The sequence below is a fragment of the Chelonia mydas genome, chromosome 7 (assembly GCF_015237465.2).
Source record: "Chelonia mydas isolate rCheMyd1 chromosome 7, rCheMyd1.pri.v2, whole genome shotgun sequence".
NCBI classification, from domain to species: Eukaryota; Metazoa; Chordata; order Testudines; family Cheloniidae; genus Chelonia; species Chelonia mydas.
Window position 1 is genome coordinate 74,288,597 of NC_057853.1, and position 17,572 is coordinate 74,306,168.

A 17,572-nucleotide genomic window follows, 5' to 3' on the forward strand; every position below is an offset into this window, starting at 1 on the left:
AGTCAGAATAGTTCTTTCTCAAGAAGCTGATCAAATGCTGCTTTGCTGATGCTCCTTAGAATCAAACACATTGAGATACAAGTACATAGCCAATATTCATAACTTCAAATACAAAAATGATACACACATATAGACAGCATAATGATAACCAGCAAATTACAACCTTTCCATGCATCCGACGAACTGGGTATTCACCCATGGAAGCTTATGCTCCAATATGTCTGTTAGTCTATAAGGTGCCACAGGATTCTTTTCTACTTTTACAGATCCAGACTAACAAGGCTACCCCTCTGATACTTGACAACTTTTCCATAGACGCCTTACTTGACCTCCTTTGTACAGGATTTATACTATAGGACTTTGGTTGCAACAATGATTTATATGGTCACAGTTCATGTCACTTCACACCGTGTTTCCCCATAGTAGTGGTGAGGTATACATCTTCAATATTCCATTAAAATGATGCTCCTTGTGAAATTTCAGATCCTTTTACATATCACCTAGGATCTTTTCAGGTACGTTTTTAGCACATCACTCAGCTTTTCTTGTGAATTGATCCAGCCAACCGGACTTCCATTGAGAAGAAAATTGCGTGATCTAATACGTCTTTTACCCACACTTTAATTTTGTTAGTGTGCATAGGGAAACTGCCTCTTTGAGGAAGCATAATTTTAATTGGCCAGAACCTCTCCAGGCATTGCATCTGCAAAGGATGTTCCAGCTGGAAATTTTCTTCAGAAGTGATCCGTCACAGATAATTGAAATCCTTCAACATACCTGAATGGTTATGTAGGAGACAGACAGAGAGAGCTGAAATTGTTTAATAGCATAGATTTAATAGGACAGAGTAATTGCCTTGCACACAAATGGGATAAGCTACCCAAATCTTCATGCCTGATGTATTCACTTACCTTTTCCTAATCTATGCTTTTTAATACCTTCATAAATGATTTATTACCTTTGCTACATTGGATAGGATCATGTCTCTTTAGTATGATTGCTTAAAGATGCTACCTTAGGAGGGCCTTTTGTAATCAGGGTTTGGCTACACGGGGAAATTGGAAGCCAAGTGTTCCAGAATAGGGTCACTTTTATTCCAGAATGGTTTCCACACAGGGAGTTATTTTGGTATAGCTGTGCCTAGATAATTATTGCATAGCTATTTTGACATAACTATAGGTGGAGTCCATCCCATGTTTTTCACAAATGAGAAATAGTACAAAATAAAATGACATAAAATGAAAAACTCACCCTGCAGCAGCAGCTCCTGTGGCTCCTGTCTTTCGGGGCTGGGCCCCTACTCCAGCCATTGTGACTTAGCATAACGAGTCATAGTGCCACTCACTCAAATTTGGCCTGGCCGCCCCTCCATCATGATAGGAGGACATCCAGGCCAAACCTGGGAGTGGCGCTACGACTCTGTGTGCTGAGGTGCAATGCCCAGCCCGGGAAACCAGGCCCAGCCCTGCAGGACAAGAGCTGCTGCTGTGAGGTGAGTGTAGAATGACCTTTCTCTGTAATCTCCCCATCTCCCAGGGCCTTCATCCCCCTCGGAGGCAGGAGGAAATACAATTATTACGAAATTCCATAAAAATAGAGGAGAGGAAAAAAAAAATTTTAAAGGAAGAAGAATTTCATGGGACTTTAATTATACTGGTCTATTTCCCCATGCAGACATGCACTGAGTATTATACACATGGTCTGAGCTGGCAGGAAATAAAGCATTCACTTCCTTACCCTCACCTGGTGTCCCTAATCTCTAGCTATGCTGCACCCCAGATCACCCACAACCCCAGGTCCGTAGCCTCAAGAATGAGTTATTCCTGTATAGGCTCTTTAAAGGAGAGAAGGCACCCCCAATCCCACAGCCTGTTTTCAATCTGTAATTTGGCTGTAAATATTTGCTCCATGCTGAAATTTGGCAGAAAGCTTCTTTGCTAGAGATGGATTTGTTTTACAAAATGAGAAAAATATTAGAATATGTTTACATAGTACAAGTGGTGTCTGTTAAATTATTGGTTCTGGATGTATTTTACAGTTACACAACTCTAAAATAATTGACTTTTAAAATATTCTACAAGGCAATAGCCCGTAATATGGCTTTACTGTATTGGTTATTTTTGGTCATGGTGGTTGACTGTAGTTGCCAAATTATGAAGTCTTGAAAGAGATCAAAGGTAATTCAGTGTGGAAAAAGTGGAAATTTTGTTTACAAATGAATTTCTCTCTGTGCTTGCGGAGCAAACACTGTAAGGATTGTATTGGCCCTTGTCTCTTGTTTTGTTTTTCCTCCTGTTGCTCCAAATCCGCTTTCAGCGTTGCTTTAGACTTTGGTGATTTCTCCCATGCTGGGTTCTAGTCTCCTGGGGAATCTGTCATTGGTCTCTTCTCTTTTCACTCCCCTTTTTATCCCTTTGTGACTGCTGAATCCATGCACACTAATAATCTCTATGCTAATGATTCTCATATCTAACTTGTCACACCTGACCCTGTGTCCATTCCCTCATCTCTGTCTCCTGTATGTCATCCGGTATTACTTGCTGCCAGCTCAAGCTCCTTATTTGTTCTCTCAACATTTTCAAGTACTGTGGACTCTCATCAGGTCCTCTTTTAATTCCCCTCTTCTCCCACTGAGTTGAAGCTGTTAAGACTTACTACTGCTTCTGGCACCATACACTGAAAGTTAAGCTTATCCAGGCTCTGGTCACCTCCAGACTATAATTACTGCAGTTTTCTTCTGTTCTCTTGGTCTTAACATTATTTCTTTCCACACGCTCAAAGATGCAGCAGCTAAAATTATTTTCCTCACCTGTCAATCTGAGTATGTCTGTCTTCTCTTTGGATAGATCTTCCTCTTTCCTGCCTACCATTATCAAGTTTAAATTTCTCTTCCTTGCTTTCAAAGTTGTACATATCACTACCTACCCTGCATCCTAAAACTTGTTTCTTATCATATCCATTCTTCTTAATGTATTCTGTCAACAGCGCAAGCTTCACTGAGCCCTTTCTTTCCTTTTCCCAGTCATGTTTTTGCTTCATTTTCTTATGTAACTTCCCAGTTCTACTGCACCAAGTTCCCTCCCTTTCCTTAGTATTTATCTTAGACCTTTTTTGTCCAGGAGACCCACAGACACTAACACACAACACTGCCAGTCACCACCCTTACTCTACGCCTAATTTCAATGGTTGTCTGAGGGATACTACAGAGGTGGTGAATTACTTGGCCGAACTGCCATAGCTCTTCAAAAGCACCCACACAACAACACAACTAGCACACACAATAATGAAGCACAGACCTAGCCTCTGATAGCATCACATCTACCAGGCACAAATCAACATAACGTATCCAACAGCCAGCATATACAATAACCCCAAATATACAGCCTCACACCACAGACCCCTAATTGGCTATCTGTGCAAATCCACACAACCCATCACACCAGTACACAGGATAACCCCAAACATCATTCTAAAGCTTAAAACATATGTTGAGTCAGTCTGAAGCAATGGGAACAGCTAGAAACCTGACTGAGAGGTGTGGGGGGGTTTCTTGGTGGTGTTTTTGTTGGTTTGTTTTGTTTTGAAGAATATCACCAGGTTAAATTATTATTGGGATTTATGGCCTGTTACCGTCTAATTTTTAAGTTCTCAACCATTTTTTGGCTTTTTCTCACACGTGACTTTATACCGGTGTGCTTTGTCATTCCATTTGCTTGGGTGGCCAAATGTTCTGCTTTGGATACTCATTGTTACTTTATTTTAGTCCTTTGGTTTAAGGTTGAAGTGTGTTGCATGTTATATTTGGTCTCTTGTGTTAATTGCACATACAGCCATTTTGTCTCTAGGTCTCTGGTTTTATTTCAGCCCAGGTGCCTAATAAAAAGTTGTTACCATCTGGTATCTGTTTTGTGAAATATGCCTGCGTTTTTCTTTTCCTTATGGACGAGTGTACACATCACAAAAACCACCACATAGTTGGCACCTTCTTGCAGTTTTAGAAGAAAGGTCAGGGATCTCATTATGAGGAGTGTCACAATATGGCTGTAGCATGGGGGTTGTGTGTTGCAGAATCATTTCATTCAGTGAGGAAAGGAAGGGCAAAAATAAGTCAGTCCATTATATATCTACAAATAGTTTATTTCAAACCCCATAAAATTGATTAGTTTGTCTTGATATGTTGATAGCATCCAGTTAGATTATTACCACTTCTATGGATACAGTTTTGTTGAAGAGTTCTGTCTTAATTTGAGCCACTAGCCATCACCTTCAGCTCCCAACTAAAATCTCTCCAAAGCATCATCAAGGATCTACAACCTATCAGATCTTGGGAGACAGGCCAGTCCTTGCTTACAGACAATCCCCCAACCTGAAGCAAATACTCACCAGCAACCACACACCACACAACAGAACCACTAACCCAGGAACCTATCCTTCCAACAAAGCCCGTTGCCAACTGTGTCCACATATCTATTCAGAGGACACAATCATAGGACCTAATCACATCAGCCACGCTATCAGAGGTTCGTTCACCTGCACATCTACCAATGTGATATATGCCATCATGTGCCAGCAGTGCCCCTCTGCCATGTACATTGGTCAAACTGGACAGTCTCTACGTAAAAGAATAAATGGACACAAATCAGACATCAAGAATTATAACATTCAAAAACCAACCAGTCGGAGAACACTTCAATCTCTTTGGTCACTCGATTACTGACCTAAAAGTGTCAATTCTTCAACAAAAGAACTTCAAAAACAGACTCCAACGAGAGACTACTGAATTGGAATTAATTTGTAAACTGGATACAATTAACTTAGGCTTGAATAGAGACTGGGAGTGGATGGGTCATTACACAAAGTAAAACTATTTCCCCATGTTTATTTCCCCCCCTCCCCCGTTCCTCAGATGTTCTTGTCAACTGCTGGAAATGGCCCACCTTGATTATCACTACAAAAGGTTCCCTTCCCCCCTCCCCCCCCCCGCCGCTGCTCTCCTGCTGGTAATAGCTCACCTTACCTGATACTCTTGTTATAGGTGTATGGTAACACCCATTGTGTCATGTTCTCTGTGTATATAAAATCTCCCCACTGTATTTTCCACTGAATGCATCTGATGAAGTGAGCTGTAGCTCACGAAAGCTTATGCTCAAATACATTTGTTAGTCTCTAAGGTGCCACAAGTACTCCTTTTCTTTTTGCTTGCACGAAATTCTTGCCTCCAAGTGACGTAGATAAGTTATCATACACTTTTTGTTCCCATAAGAGTGCAGAAAAAGGAAAAATAATTAAATGAAATTTAACTCGTGGTTTCTGATAAATTCAGAAGTTTTACTATCAATGCATATTACATTAAGTGCTGTGGGCTGCAAATTCCAACTCCTGATATCCAAGGGTTAAAAATGATGAAGACATGAGCTGCTGAAATAGACCGAAAATCTATGGTAACTCTACATTTAAACAAAACTAAAATTTAATCTGTGTATCTTGGTTTTTATTCCTTTAAAACATGTCTATAATGTAACAGAGAACTCTTCAGAATTAAAATAACATTTAAAGTAGACATTCAGATTCATTTTTCCATATGATATAGGGAGAATTTACAATTGTGTTTTTTCAAGATTTAGTAATTAAATAGACAAAACTCTGTAGGTCATGTCTACCATAATAGTTAACACCTGGTTCAACTTCTTGCTGTTTTTATTGGATGGAAAATTTATGATCCTGTATTTCTTGAAAAGGGAAAATATGATCTAAAATATTGCATGGTATAGGGAAATTATAATAAACATAGTAGTACTGCTCAAAGTATGAAATGCTTACTATGCACATTTAAATAGTCATGTTTCAGTAGTTTGGTAATTATTACTGGCATTTTGTGTTATATGAAAACTGCTTTTCATATAACACAATAACACTCACCGGCGGGAAGCGGAGCGCCACGGCTGGGAGCTGGCGTAGTGGAGTGGGCTGGGGCCGCATTGCTTCGCTTCCCGCCGCTGCCAGTGAGTGCCTGTCAGGGGGCGGGGTGTGTGGATAGGGGTCAGAGCAGTCAGGGGACAGGGAGCGGGGGGTTGGGTAGGGGGTGGGGTCCTGGGGGTGATTAGGGACGGGGGTCTCTGGAGGGGGCGGTCAGGGAACAAGGAACAGAGGGGCCAAAGCAAGTTCGATACAACGTGGTCTCACCTATAACGCGGTGAAATTTTTTTTGTCTCCCGAGGACCAGATTAGATCGGGGTACAAGTGTATATGTAAGTTAAATAATTTATCAATCAAAAGTAGTTCACTGCGTGGAAGCCTTCATGTTTATTATTAAAAACATGGGCTGTTCATGTAGTTACAACATAAGGCTAGGTTAGGCCACTGTGTTACTACTGACCTGGTAAAACTTTTGATTCTAGATAGAGTAGTATCTTGTCATTGGAGTTGCAGAAAGATAGAACTGTTTTCCTTTTCCACAGGAATAATGTTCATGATGATTAGCTCCACCCCAACAGGGAAACTCATGGCTCTAAAGCAGCGGGAGTGGGGGGGGGCATACTTGTTTGGTTTTTGTTCTTGTTTCCTTGGCTTAAGTCTTCTACAGTAACTCACTCTTTGGATTCCTGGGTCTGGAATTCAAGAATATTCTGAATGAAAATGGGGTTGACAGTGTTTTTGATTGACATTAGAAAGTGTTTACTGTGGGAAGAACATTTGTGGGAAGTAAATTCTAAAGCATTTTTTAGTGACAAGGTAGGTGAGGTAATATCTTTTATTGAACCAACTTTTGTTGGCGGAAAGTACAATCTTTTAAGCTACATAGAGCTCTTCTTCAGGTCTAGCAAAGGAAATCAGAGTGGCTGAGCTAAATACTCAAGATGGGAGAGATTGTTAAATATAACAGGTAATGCATGTTGTAGGAGGCCACTTGAAAAGAAGTGGGCAGTGAGAGATTAACACTGCAGTATTTAAAGTTGAATTTTATTTCTCAAAAGTCAGGATGTATAAGGGTAAAATTATTTTAGAATTTGTGTAGATTAGAACAAGAGGGTAAGATTAGGTTGCAGTGAGCTAACTACTTTTCCCCTATAGACACTAATTAACGCTTGTTTGACCATAGGGGTCACTTGGCTGAAACAGTTACAGTTAAGATTCCAAAAAGTTTCCATTTTATTGGCTTGTTTTAAGAAATTTGTATTTTTATGGAATACTTTCCTTGCTTGCTTCCTTATAAAGGGTGGGAGGCTCTTTTGAGAGAGAAAGTGGGTTCGAACAAAATCACTTTGTGATTTGTGTAAGTGAACTCTAGTAGCTTTACAGAGTTCATAAACCCTCCAGTGAAGTTTGTGATATCTGTAAGATGGATAGGGTCAGGGTTTTTTTCTTTCCTTTTCCTTTCTCTTAAAATCCTCCCTCTCCACAAAACCAAACAAGGAACGTCTAGGAAATTAAATAGAAAAATAAAGTAACATCTGTAGGGAAGGAAAGGTTAGTACTTCAAGAAAGTAATCAGATTGGGGATATCAAATATGGACAAGAAATTATCATAACATCCTGTCTCAGCTAGTCCTTGTGATTCTGCACCTTGATTATCCTCAGGGATTTTGTTCTCTTCTACCTGTAAGAATAGTTTCAACCATTCAAGCTCTGTCTTTGAACTACTGAGTTAGCATAATGTTTTGAGCCACAGTTGTGCATATCTTCTATGTGTGATAACACAGCAGGGAGAATCATGACCAGATCTCCTGATACACAGCAGGCTATTTATCAGAAAAAAATTAAAATGTTGTTTTATATATGTGATATACACTTGGGGTGCCAGAAATGTAAGCGACTGTGTTACCCTTCTGCCTCAGCAAGAGAGCTTTGCTGGAGCTTTTACTGCCACATCAGTCTGTCTGCCTCACCAGCAAAGTCATCGAGACTCTCTCTGTCAGTTTAAACCTTGCCTTGTAGGTAACATTCAGAGATGTCTCTTTGCAGTGTCCAGCCCTTTTTCACTGACCACTCACAGAAATTACCAAAGAGACTGCACGCACCAGCCTGTCAGTTTAGCTGAGGGCCCATGTTTTACTTTAATACACAGCCCTGAATTGGTTATAGTAAAACTAGGCACAAGGTTATTAATGAAGAACATGGATTTAAGTGATACTAAGCAAGAGAAAAAGAGACGGGTATGGTTGCAAACAAAACAAAAGCCACACGCTTTCTAGTGTCGAAAGTTTAATTTTATCAGACTATATTTTTTTGGCTTAGCAGCTTTCTTTCTTACTTTGAACTATCAGCATCTCCAGCTCCTCAGGCAGGAGGATCCACCATTCACAGAATCAGAGGGTGCTGACCCTGTGTTCCCTCAGTGATGGATAACACAAGCGTCCCCTTTCTTCCATTTTTTAAGCCCAGAAAACCTTTGAAATGTATTCTTTGAAAAGTTAACCCAGACAAAATTCCTCTTCCATGCTCTTGTTCTTCCGGGTGCAGGCATCAAGCCCCTTCTTCATCCTCTGCTCAACTTGCTTTCTGGATTGGCTTGCTCCCTTTGTTTGCATAAGATGCAAATGTGCTCTCATTGTCCTTTGCTTGAAATTAAGTCATGCTGTTTTCTCTCTGCCTGTTAGCTTGATCACTACAGAAAGGGAGATCCACATTCCTTTCTCAAGTAGTTTACTAACTATTTCCACAATATGCTTTAAGAACATATATTTCCAGCACTCATACCCAACTTTTTATCTGCATCCCTTATGTACATCGCACAATAATATTCTTGACCTGTGTATGTCCAGTTTACATATGCCTACCTTGCAAGACATTGAGTAAATATTCTGACAGTTAGTTGGGTGTGCCCTTTGCCAGTTGGCATAAAGGGGCTCTTGGGTCACAATATATCACCTTCCAAACATATTATAAATAAATGTATGTATTGCTTATTGGTAGGGTGTTAACTTACATAGAAAATGTTGTAACACTTTAATAAACTCAACAATACCTCGCAAAGACTGAGAAGACAGGAGGGTCATCCATTTCTCCTTCAAAAAATGTCTTGCAATCTTCAGCTTCTTCCTCTGTCTGGATGTCACAGAATCATAGACTTTAAGGTCAGAAGTGACTATTATGATCGTCTAGTCTGACCTCCTGCACAACGCAAGCCACGGAATCTCACCCACCAACTCCTGTAACAAACCCCTAACTTTATGTCTGAGCTATTGAAGTCCTCAAATCGTGGTTTAAAGATGTCAAGGTGCAGAGAATCCTCCAGCAAGTGACCCGTGCCCCATGCTACAGAGGAAGGCGGAAAACCCCCAGGGCCTCTTCCAATCTGCCCTGGAGGAAAATTCCTTCCCGACCCCAGATATGGCGATCAGCTGAACCCTGAGCATGTGGGCAAGATTCACCAGCCAGATACACAGAAAAGTAATAACTCAGATCCCACCCCATCTAACAGGCCATTGGGCCTATTTACCATGAATATTTAAAGACCAATTAATTGCCAAAATCATGTTATCCCGTCATACCATCTCCTCCATAAACTTATCGAGTTTAATCTTGAAGCCAGATAGGTCTTTTGCCCTCACTGCTTCCCTTGAAAGGCTATTCCAGAACTTCAGTTCTCTGATGGTTAGAAACCTTTGTCTAATTTCAAGTTTAACTTCCCGATGGCCAGTTTATATACATTTGTTCTTGTGTCCACATTGGTAATGAGCTTAAATAATTCCTCTCCCTCTCCGGTATTTACCTCTCTGATATATTTATAGAGATCAATCATACCTCCCCTCAACCTTCTTTTAGTTAGGCTAAACAAGCCAAGCTCTTTGAGTCTCCTTTCATAAGACGGTTTTCCATTCCTCGGATCATCCTAGTAGCCCTTCTCTGTACCTGTTCCAGTTTGAATTCATCCTTCTTAAACATGGGAGACGAGAACTGCACACAGTACTCCAGGTGAGGTCTCACCAGTGCCTTGTATAATGGTACTAACACCTCCTTATCTCTACTGGAAATACCTCGCCTGATGCATCCCAAGGCCACATTAGCTTTTTTCACGGCCATATCACATTGGCGGCTCATAGTCATCCTGTGGTCAACCAATACTCCAAGGTCCTTCTCCTCCTCCATTACTTCTAATTGATGCATTCCCAGGTAATAACTAAAATTCTTGTTATTAATCCCTAAATGCATGACCTTACACTTCTCACTATTAAATGTCATCCTATTACTATTACTCCAGTTTACAAGGTCATCCAGATCCTCCTGTATGATATCCCTGTCCTTCTCTAAATTGGCAGTACCTCCCAGCTATGTATCATCCGCAGACTTTATTAGCACACTCCCACTTTTTGTGCCGAGGTCAGTAATAAAAAGATTAAATAAGTTTGGTCCCAAAACCTATCCCTGAGGAACTGCACTGGTAACCTCCCTCCAGCCTGACAGTTCACCTTTCAGTATGACCCGCTGTAGTCTCCCTTTATCCAATTCCTTATCCACCTTTCAATTTTCATATTGATCCCTATCTTTTCCAATTTAACTAATTCCCCATGTGGCACTGTATCAAATGCCTTTTTGAAATCTAGGTAAATTATATCCACTGGATTTCCTTTGTCTTAAAAATCTGTTACTTTCTCAAAGAAGGAGATCAAGTTGGTTTGGCACGATCTACCTTTTGTAAAACCACATTGTATTTTGTCCCATTTACCATTGACCTCAATGTCCTTAACTACTTTCTCCTTCAAAATTTTTTCCAAGATCTTGCATGCTATAGATTTCAAACTAACAGGCCTGTAGTTACCTGGATCACTTTTTTTTTTCCCTTTCTTAAAAATAGGAACTACGTTAGCAATTCTCCAGTCATACGGTACAGCCCCTGAGTTTACAGAGTCATTAAAAATTCTTGCTAATGGGCTTACAATTTCATGTGCCAATTCCTTTAATAATCTTGGATGAAGATTATCTGGGCCCCCTGATTTAGTCCCATTAAACTGTTTGAGTTTGGCTTCTACCTCAGATATGGTAATATCTATCTCCATAACCTCATTCCCATTTGTCATGCTACCATTATCCCTAAGATCCTCTTTAGCCTTATTAAAAACTGAGGCAAAGTATTTGTTTAGATATTGGGCCATGTCTAGATTATCCTTGACCTCCACTCTGTCCTCAGTGTTTAGAAGTCCCACTTCTTCTTTCTTTGTTTTCTTCTTCTTTATATGGCTATAGAACCTTTTACTATTGGTTTTAATTCCCTTTGCAAGGTCCAATTCTATTTGACTTTTTGCCTGTCTCACCTTATCCCTACATGTTCTGACCTCAATGAGGTAGCTTTCCTTGCTGATGCCTCCCATCTTCCACCCCTGTATGCTTTCTGCTTTTTCTTAATCACCTCTCTGAGATGCTTGCTCATCCAGCTTTGTCTACAACTCCTGCCTATGCATTTTTTTCCCCTTTCTTGGGATGCAGGCTTCAGATAGCTTCTGCAGCTTTGACTTGAAGTAATCCCAGGCCTCCTCTGCCTTTAGATCCATAAATTCTTCAGTCTAATCCACTTCCCTAACTAATTTCCTTAATTTTTGAAAGTCAGCCCTTTTGAAATCAAAAACTCTAGTTGCAGATTTATTCTTGTTTATCCCTCCATTCAGTCTGAACTGAATTAGCTCATGATCACTTGAACCAAGTGTCACGGAGTGTGGGGGAGCCCTGGCCCTGCACCCCTCTTCCTGGGATTCACTGTGACTCTCAGCCACCCAGTAAAATGGAAGGTTTATTGGACAATAGGAACATAGTCTAAAACAGAGCTTGTGGGTACAACCACGACCCCTCAGTCAAGTCCTTCTGGGGGGCAGGGAGGTCAGGCCCCAGCCCTGTGGTTCCCTGTGTTCCACCACCCAGCACCAAACTGAAACCAAAACCTCCCCAGCAGGCTCTCTCCTGCAGCCTTTGTCCAGTTTCCTGGGCAGAGGTGCTACCTACCCCTCCCCCTCCTGGCTCAGGTTACAGGCTCTCGGGTATCCCATCCCCAGTGAAACTCCCCTGCCACATTCCCAGGTCAACACTTGCCCCTTCCTGCTGCGTCAGACCAAGGTTGTCCCCTACAACCATTTCTTCTATGAGGTCCTCACTACTCACCAAAATCAAATCTAAAATGGCATCCCCTCTAGTCGGTTCAGCAACTATTTGATGAAGGAATCCATCAGCTGTCGCATCCAGGAAAATTTGAGCCCTATTATTACGAGCACTCGTCCTCCAGTCTATACCTGGGAAGTCAGTCTCCCAAGATCACGCAATTTCCATTAGTATTTACTTCATTAAAAAATTAAAGAGGGCTCTATTCATACCCAAATTGGATCCCGACGGTCTATAGCACACCCCAAGTACTATCACAGGGGAGGATCTAGTAGTTTTCTTCCCCAATGTGATTTTTGCACAGACAGACTCTGTCTTATCCATTCCATCACTTCTTATTTCTTTACAGTCTACCTCATCACTGATATAGAATGCTACTCCACTACCTTTGCCTTTTATTTCTGCCTTTCCTAAACAGAACATACCCTTCAATAGCTGAAGTCCAGTCATGACTTACTATTCCACCATGTTTCTGTTATCCCTGTAGTATCTGGTTTCACTTCCTGCAGCAGTAGCTCTAGTTCCTCCATTTTGTTACCGAGGCTCCTCGCCTTGGTTTACAAACATCTTAATTTTTGCTGTTTGGCCTCGTTCACATTCTTTACCTGATTAGGCACGGACATTCTATAGCCATGACCTATTAGACTGGTATCCACACTACCCTTCCTCCTTATTGCCATTCTCCTACCCACGGCTGTATCCTTTCTTTGTTTTCTTCCCTCTCAATGCTAAAATCCGGCGTGGAGATTACCTGGACATCTCCCAACCATCTCCCCCAAATTCCTAGTTTAAAGCTCTCTTAATCAGTTATGCCAGTATCCTAGAAGTCTGTTTCCTTCCCTACTCAGATGCAGTCCATCCCAAGAGAACTGTCCTCTGTCCATGAATGCCTCCCAGTGGCCATACATCCCAAAGCCCTCCTTATAGCACCACTTGCAGAGCTATCTGTTGAACATCATAATCTTGTCACACCTTTGTTTCCCTTCTCTAGGAACAGGCAGAATCCCACTGAAGATCACCTGAGCCTCGATTTCCTTAAGCGTCTTCTCCAGCCTGGCATAGTCTCCCTTGATACGTTCCAGTGAGAATCTATCCGTATCATTTGTTCCCACATGAAAGACAATCAATGAATTCTTCCCGCTCCCCTTAGGTTCCTCCTCAGCCTCAGGTCCACATCCCGTATCTTAGCACCCTGAAGACAGCACACCCTTCTGTTCTCCGGATCATCTCTGGTTACAGGCCTGTCTAGTCTTCTCAGTAATGAGTCCCTAATCACGTAGACCTGCCTTTTCCTGGCAATGGTGTGATTCTCCAGTCTATCCCCTGTTCCATCTGGCTGCAAGTCCTCTCGATTCCTATTGTTCCTGGCGATCCTCTGCAACCCATCCCGTATCCTCCTGGGGCTCATATTTGGTGGTGTTATCTCTTATTGACTCTTGCCCTCTTCCTATAGGACTAGCTGCTCTTCTCTTCTTCCTTGCCCTCTCACCTTCAGTGACCACCTGCTGTGCCCCTTCTTCATTTTCCAACTCCGCAAACCTCTTCCTGAGCTCTATTTCTCCTTCACTAGCCTGTCTTTTCCTTTGCCTGGTTCTCTTAGTCACATGCTTCCACTGTCCATTTTCTTCACCCAGCAGTCTCCCCTCAGAATTCTTCAGTCCTCCTTCCATCTGCAAGTCTGAGCTTTTCCCTTCAGCTGCCTCATGTCTTTGCTCTATAATCTGCTTGAACCCCCTGCTACGCTCCAACCAAAGACCTGCATCTCCAATCCTCTGCTCTTCTCTTCCATCAGCTCTATCAGGCGGCACTTCATGGAGACAAAGCTCTTTCCAGGTACCCCCTCCAGGATCATGTACATGTCGCAGCTTCCACATCCAGCCATCTTCATTGTGTCTTCCACTACTTGGGTCACTCCCACTGCTGCCTCTGTATCTGTCGTAGCCTTCCCACCTAAATCCTGTTAGTCTTTTCCTCCAACAGAACTCCCACTCAAACTCCCCCGTTTACAGCTCTGTTTGCTGGTTCCTGTGCTGCTGCAGCTGTCTGTCAAGGTACTTTACAATGTCAAGGTACTGTACAGTGAGCTGTGGTTGAAGATCTTATACCACACCCACTCTTAATTTTGCACTCTATCAGCACATGAGCATTTCTCATGTGCCTAAGCTTTTAGTACTAGGTGCTGATGTTAGGTGTGTTACAATATATTGAGAAACTTTTCACATCCTTAATCACAAATGAAAATGAAATAGATTTCAATAGAGTTCAGTTTGTTAGTCTGTGGGAAGTAGTGAGGCTTAATTCTCTTGTTGTTTTGAGACCTGCAACCTGGATTTTTAAAGACGGGTCTGGTTTATATCTGCAGAGTTGTGTCCTTCTCAACTTGAGATGATGAAAGAAATATGTATAATCAATATGTAATAATTTTGTAGATTGGGTTCTCTGTCATGTAGTGGGAGAGTGTTCTCCGAATACTGAAGAGAGATGAAAAATGTTGTAATTTCTCTTCCATAGTCGAAGGGCAGGCTGTGGGAGTATTGGATCTCCATTCTCTATGTGAACAGTACTCATACGAAAAGCAGAATGACCATTTAGAGTTTTTGCTGTAACACTGTAATGAAGTTTAAGGAGCAAGTAGTTCCAGTGGGAATTCCGTCTTAACTAAGTGTTTGTCTGGGAATAATTAACTTTGTTCTGGAATATCCAGTGTGTTTTAAATAGTGTGTGAAGTTGTAGCATAAATAAATCACAAATAATATAAAAAACTCTTTATATATCTGTAGCTTGAAGTCTGTTAGTGTTAAATAAAAATACTTAATTAAATTTTTTACCTTGGAAATTCACTGTATAAATATAGCTGTTTCATCATTTATTCACAGCACAAATACCATGAATTATGCATGGGATTCAAAAAGGCTTCTGGTATTTGTGGTGATACATTGACAGTTAAATGAGCCAGGAAGTACCAAGAGGATTACATAAAGGATAAAAATATTTAAGATAAAAGCTTTTAAGGTTAGCATTTAAAAATAGTTAATTTAAAACCAGTTAGTAGTATTGTTGAACATGTTTCAGGGTTTAACTTAATGGTCACTGTTGCTTTGCAGTTCACTACTAATCTTGATTTGTAAATCCTGTGTCTTTCTGGTCCTAGACTACTTTTGAGCAGAGATGACCAATTAATCAATCACTGTTGTTTGCATGATATGAATGAATGATTAGACGGAGGCTACAAAATAAATCTTCATTTTTAAATTAAGAGCCTGAACCCATTCTTATTAGTTTCAATAGGAACTAAATACAGCCCTCTGCCAGAACTTAAATCTCAGGCTAGGTCTACAGTACAGCCGGGATTGACGCTCTGAGATTGATTCACTGGCGGTCGATTTAGTGGGTCTAGTGAAGACCCACCAAATTGACAGCAGATCACTCTCCAGTCAACTCCTGTACTCTACCCCACACGAGAAGAGTAAGGTAAGTCAATGGGAGAGTTTCTTTCGTTGACCCCCGTGGTGTAGACCCCACAGTAACTTGACCTAAGGTACGTCGACTTACCATCAATAGATCTCACGTAGCGTAGGTCGACTTACCATGGGTAGTGTAGACATAGCCTAAGTTTCCAGAGACAATGGATTGCGTGAACTCATTGCCCTAGATCAGGGGTGGGCAAACTACGGGCCGGATCTGGCCTGCTGGATTGCCACTGCTGCAGGCTCCGCGCCACTCCCAGAAGTGGCCACATCACGTCCCTGCAGCTCGTGGGGGTGGGGCAGCAGAGAGCTCCACATGCTGCTCTTGCATGTCGGTACCTTCCCTAAAGCTCCCATTGGCCAGGAACAGGTTACTGCAGCCAGTGGAAGTTTTGAGGGAGGTACTCACAGGCGAGGGAAACACGCGGAGCCCTGTGCTCCACCCCAGGGGCCACGCAGGGACATGGTGCCAGCCGCTTCCCGGAGTGGCGTGGGGCTGGGAAGGCAGGCAGGGAGCCTGCCCTGGCCCCGGTGTGCGCCGCTACCGCCCTGGAGCCCCTCTAGGTAAGCCTCGCTGGGGCAGAGCCTGAACCCCTCCTGCACCCCAACTGCCTGCCCTAAGCCCCCAGCCGCATCCTGCACCCCTCCTGCACCCCAACTGCCTGCCCTAAGCCCCCGGCCGCATCCTGCACCCCTCCTGCACCCCAACTCCCTGCTCTGAGCCCCCTCCTGCACCCTCCATCCCCCTGCCTGAGCCCCTTCCGGCACCGTGCACCCCTCCTTCACCTCAACCCCCTGGCCTGAGCCCCCTCCTGCACTCCACACCCCTCCTGCACCCTAACCCCCTTCCATGAGCCCCCTCATACACCCTTCCCCTGCCCCAACCCCTTGCCCTGAGCCCCTTCCTGCACACCGCACTCCCTCCCCCCCCCCCCCCCCCCCCCCCCCCGCACCTCAACCTCCTGCCCCGGCCCTGCAAGCAATTTCCCCACCCAGATGTGGCCCTCGGGCCAAAAAGTTTGCCCACCCCTGTTCTAGACACTAGTCCCTCTTTATAAAGCTATTTGCATACTAAATAAGAAAAATGAGTAGTTGAACAATGATTGGTTATGATTTCACAATAGTGCAAAACGTTAAAGTGAAATAAATTGGCATGTGTGTGAATTTACCTTTCAGTAGTACTCTGGTCAAATAGTATTAAAAGTTTGCTGCTGTAAAACTATTTCTTAGATTTATTTTGTTAACAAATGTCATTTTATTCACAGCTGCTGCTGAGGGCAAAGGCAAAAGTGGGGAAGATTTTTTTCAGAAGGTAAGAAACCTCTTTGTTACAATCCTACATTTGATAAGTACAGTAATTCGATACATTATTGTGGGAAGAATTATACTTCAAATTATGGTGAAATTGATATTTAGTTTAGCGCTCTCTCTAATGAATATTTTGATGTAACTTCCACAATATTCCTTAATTTCCTAACCATGGTGATTATTAACCCTTTTTTTTATTGTTACCATAGTTTTTTAGTAGAATGTATATTTGGTATCATATGTATAACATATAATAGATTTAATCTCAGTTTATTACAGGGTATGTATCAAAAAGTAAACAGTATAGTAAGTTTGATTGTAAATATGTTCTTTCAGAGCCCATTGTTAGATAGATGTACATACATAGTGAGGGCAAGATGAAATTACATGAAGGCCAACAAACAGCTGCAATACGGAAGACATTGTCAAGTTGTCTTGAACAGAAGTCTGTTTTTTTTATCCTCTTCAATTGAGTTACATCACCCTGAGAGAAGACTACCTAAGTAACTGAACATTATTGCCCTTTTGCTCCCAAATATGCTGTAGAATGTATATTCTCAGATAGTCATGAGGAGTCCTCTTCTGGAAGTAATATTTTTCTTTCTTAAATCTTTCAAAATGTTCTTGAATTCGAAAACTTTTTATGTCTTTTATAGTTCATTTTTATCAGCTGATTTGTTTTTGGGAGGCTTCTGCTTCCCATGAAATTA

At 42.0% G+C, this 17,572-nt stretch overlaps 1 protein-coding gene across 1 annotated transcript in view; it reads left to right on the top strand.

Annotated features, from left to right (window-relative positions):
- The window catches only part of BICC1 (BicC family RNA binding protein 1), a 226,618-nt gene that overhangs the window by 57,144 nt on the left and 151,902 nt on the right, over nt 1-17,572 (top strand). The window contains exon 2 of the mRNA XM_037904912.2: nt 16,820-16,866. Coding sequence (XP_037760840.1) covers nt 16,820-16,866 — 47 coding nt within the window. The remainder of the gene's footprint in view (nt 1-16,819; nt 16,867-17,572) is intronic.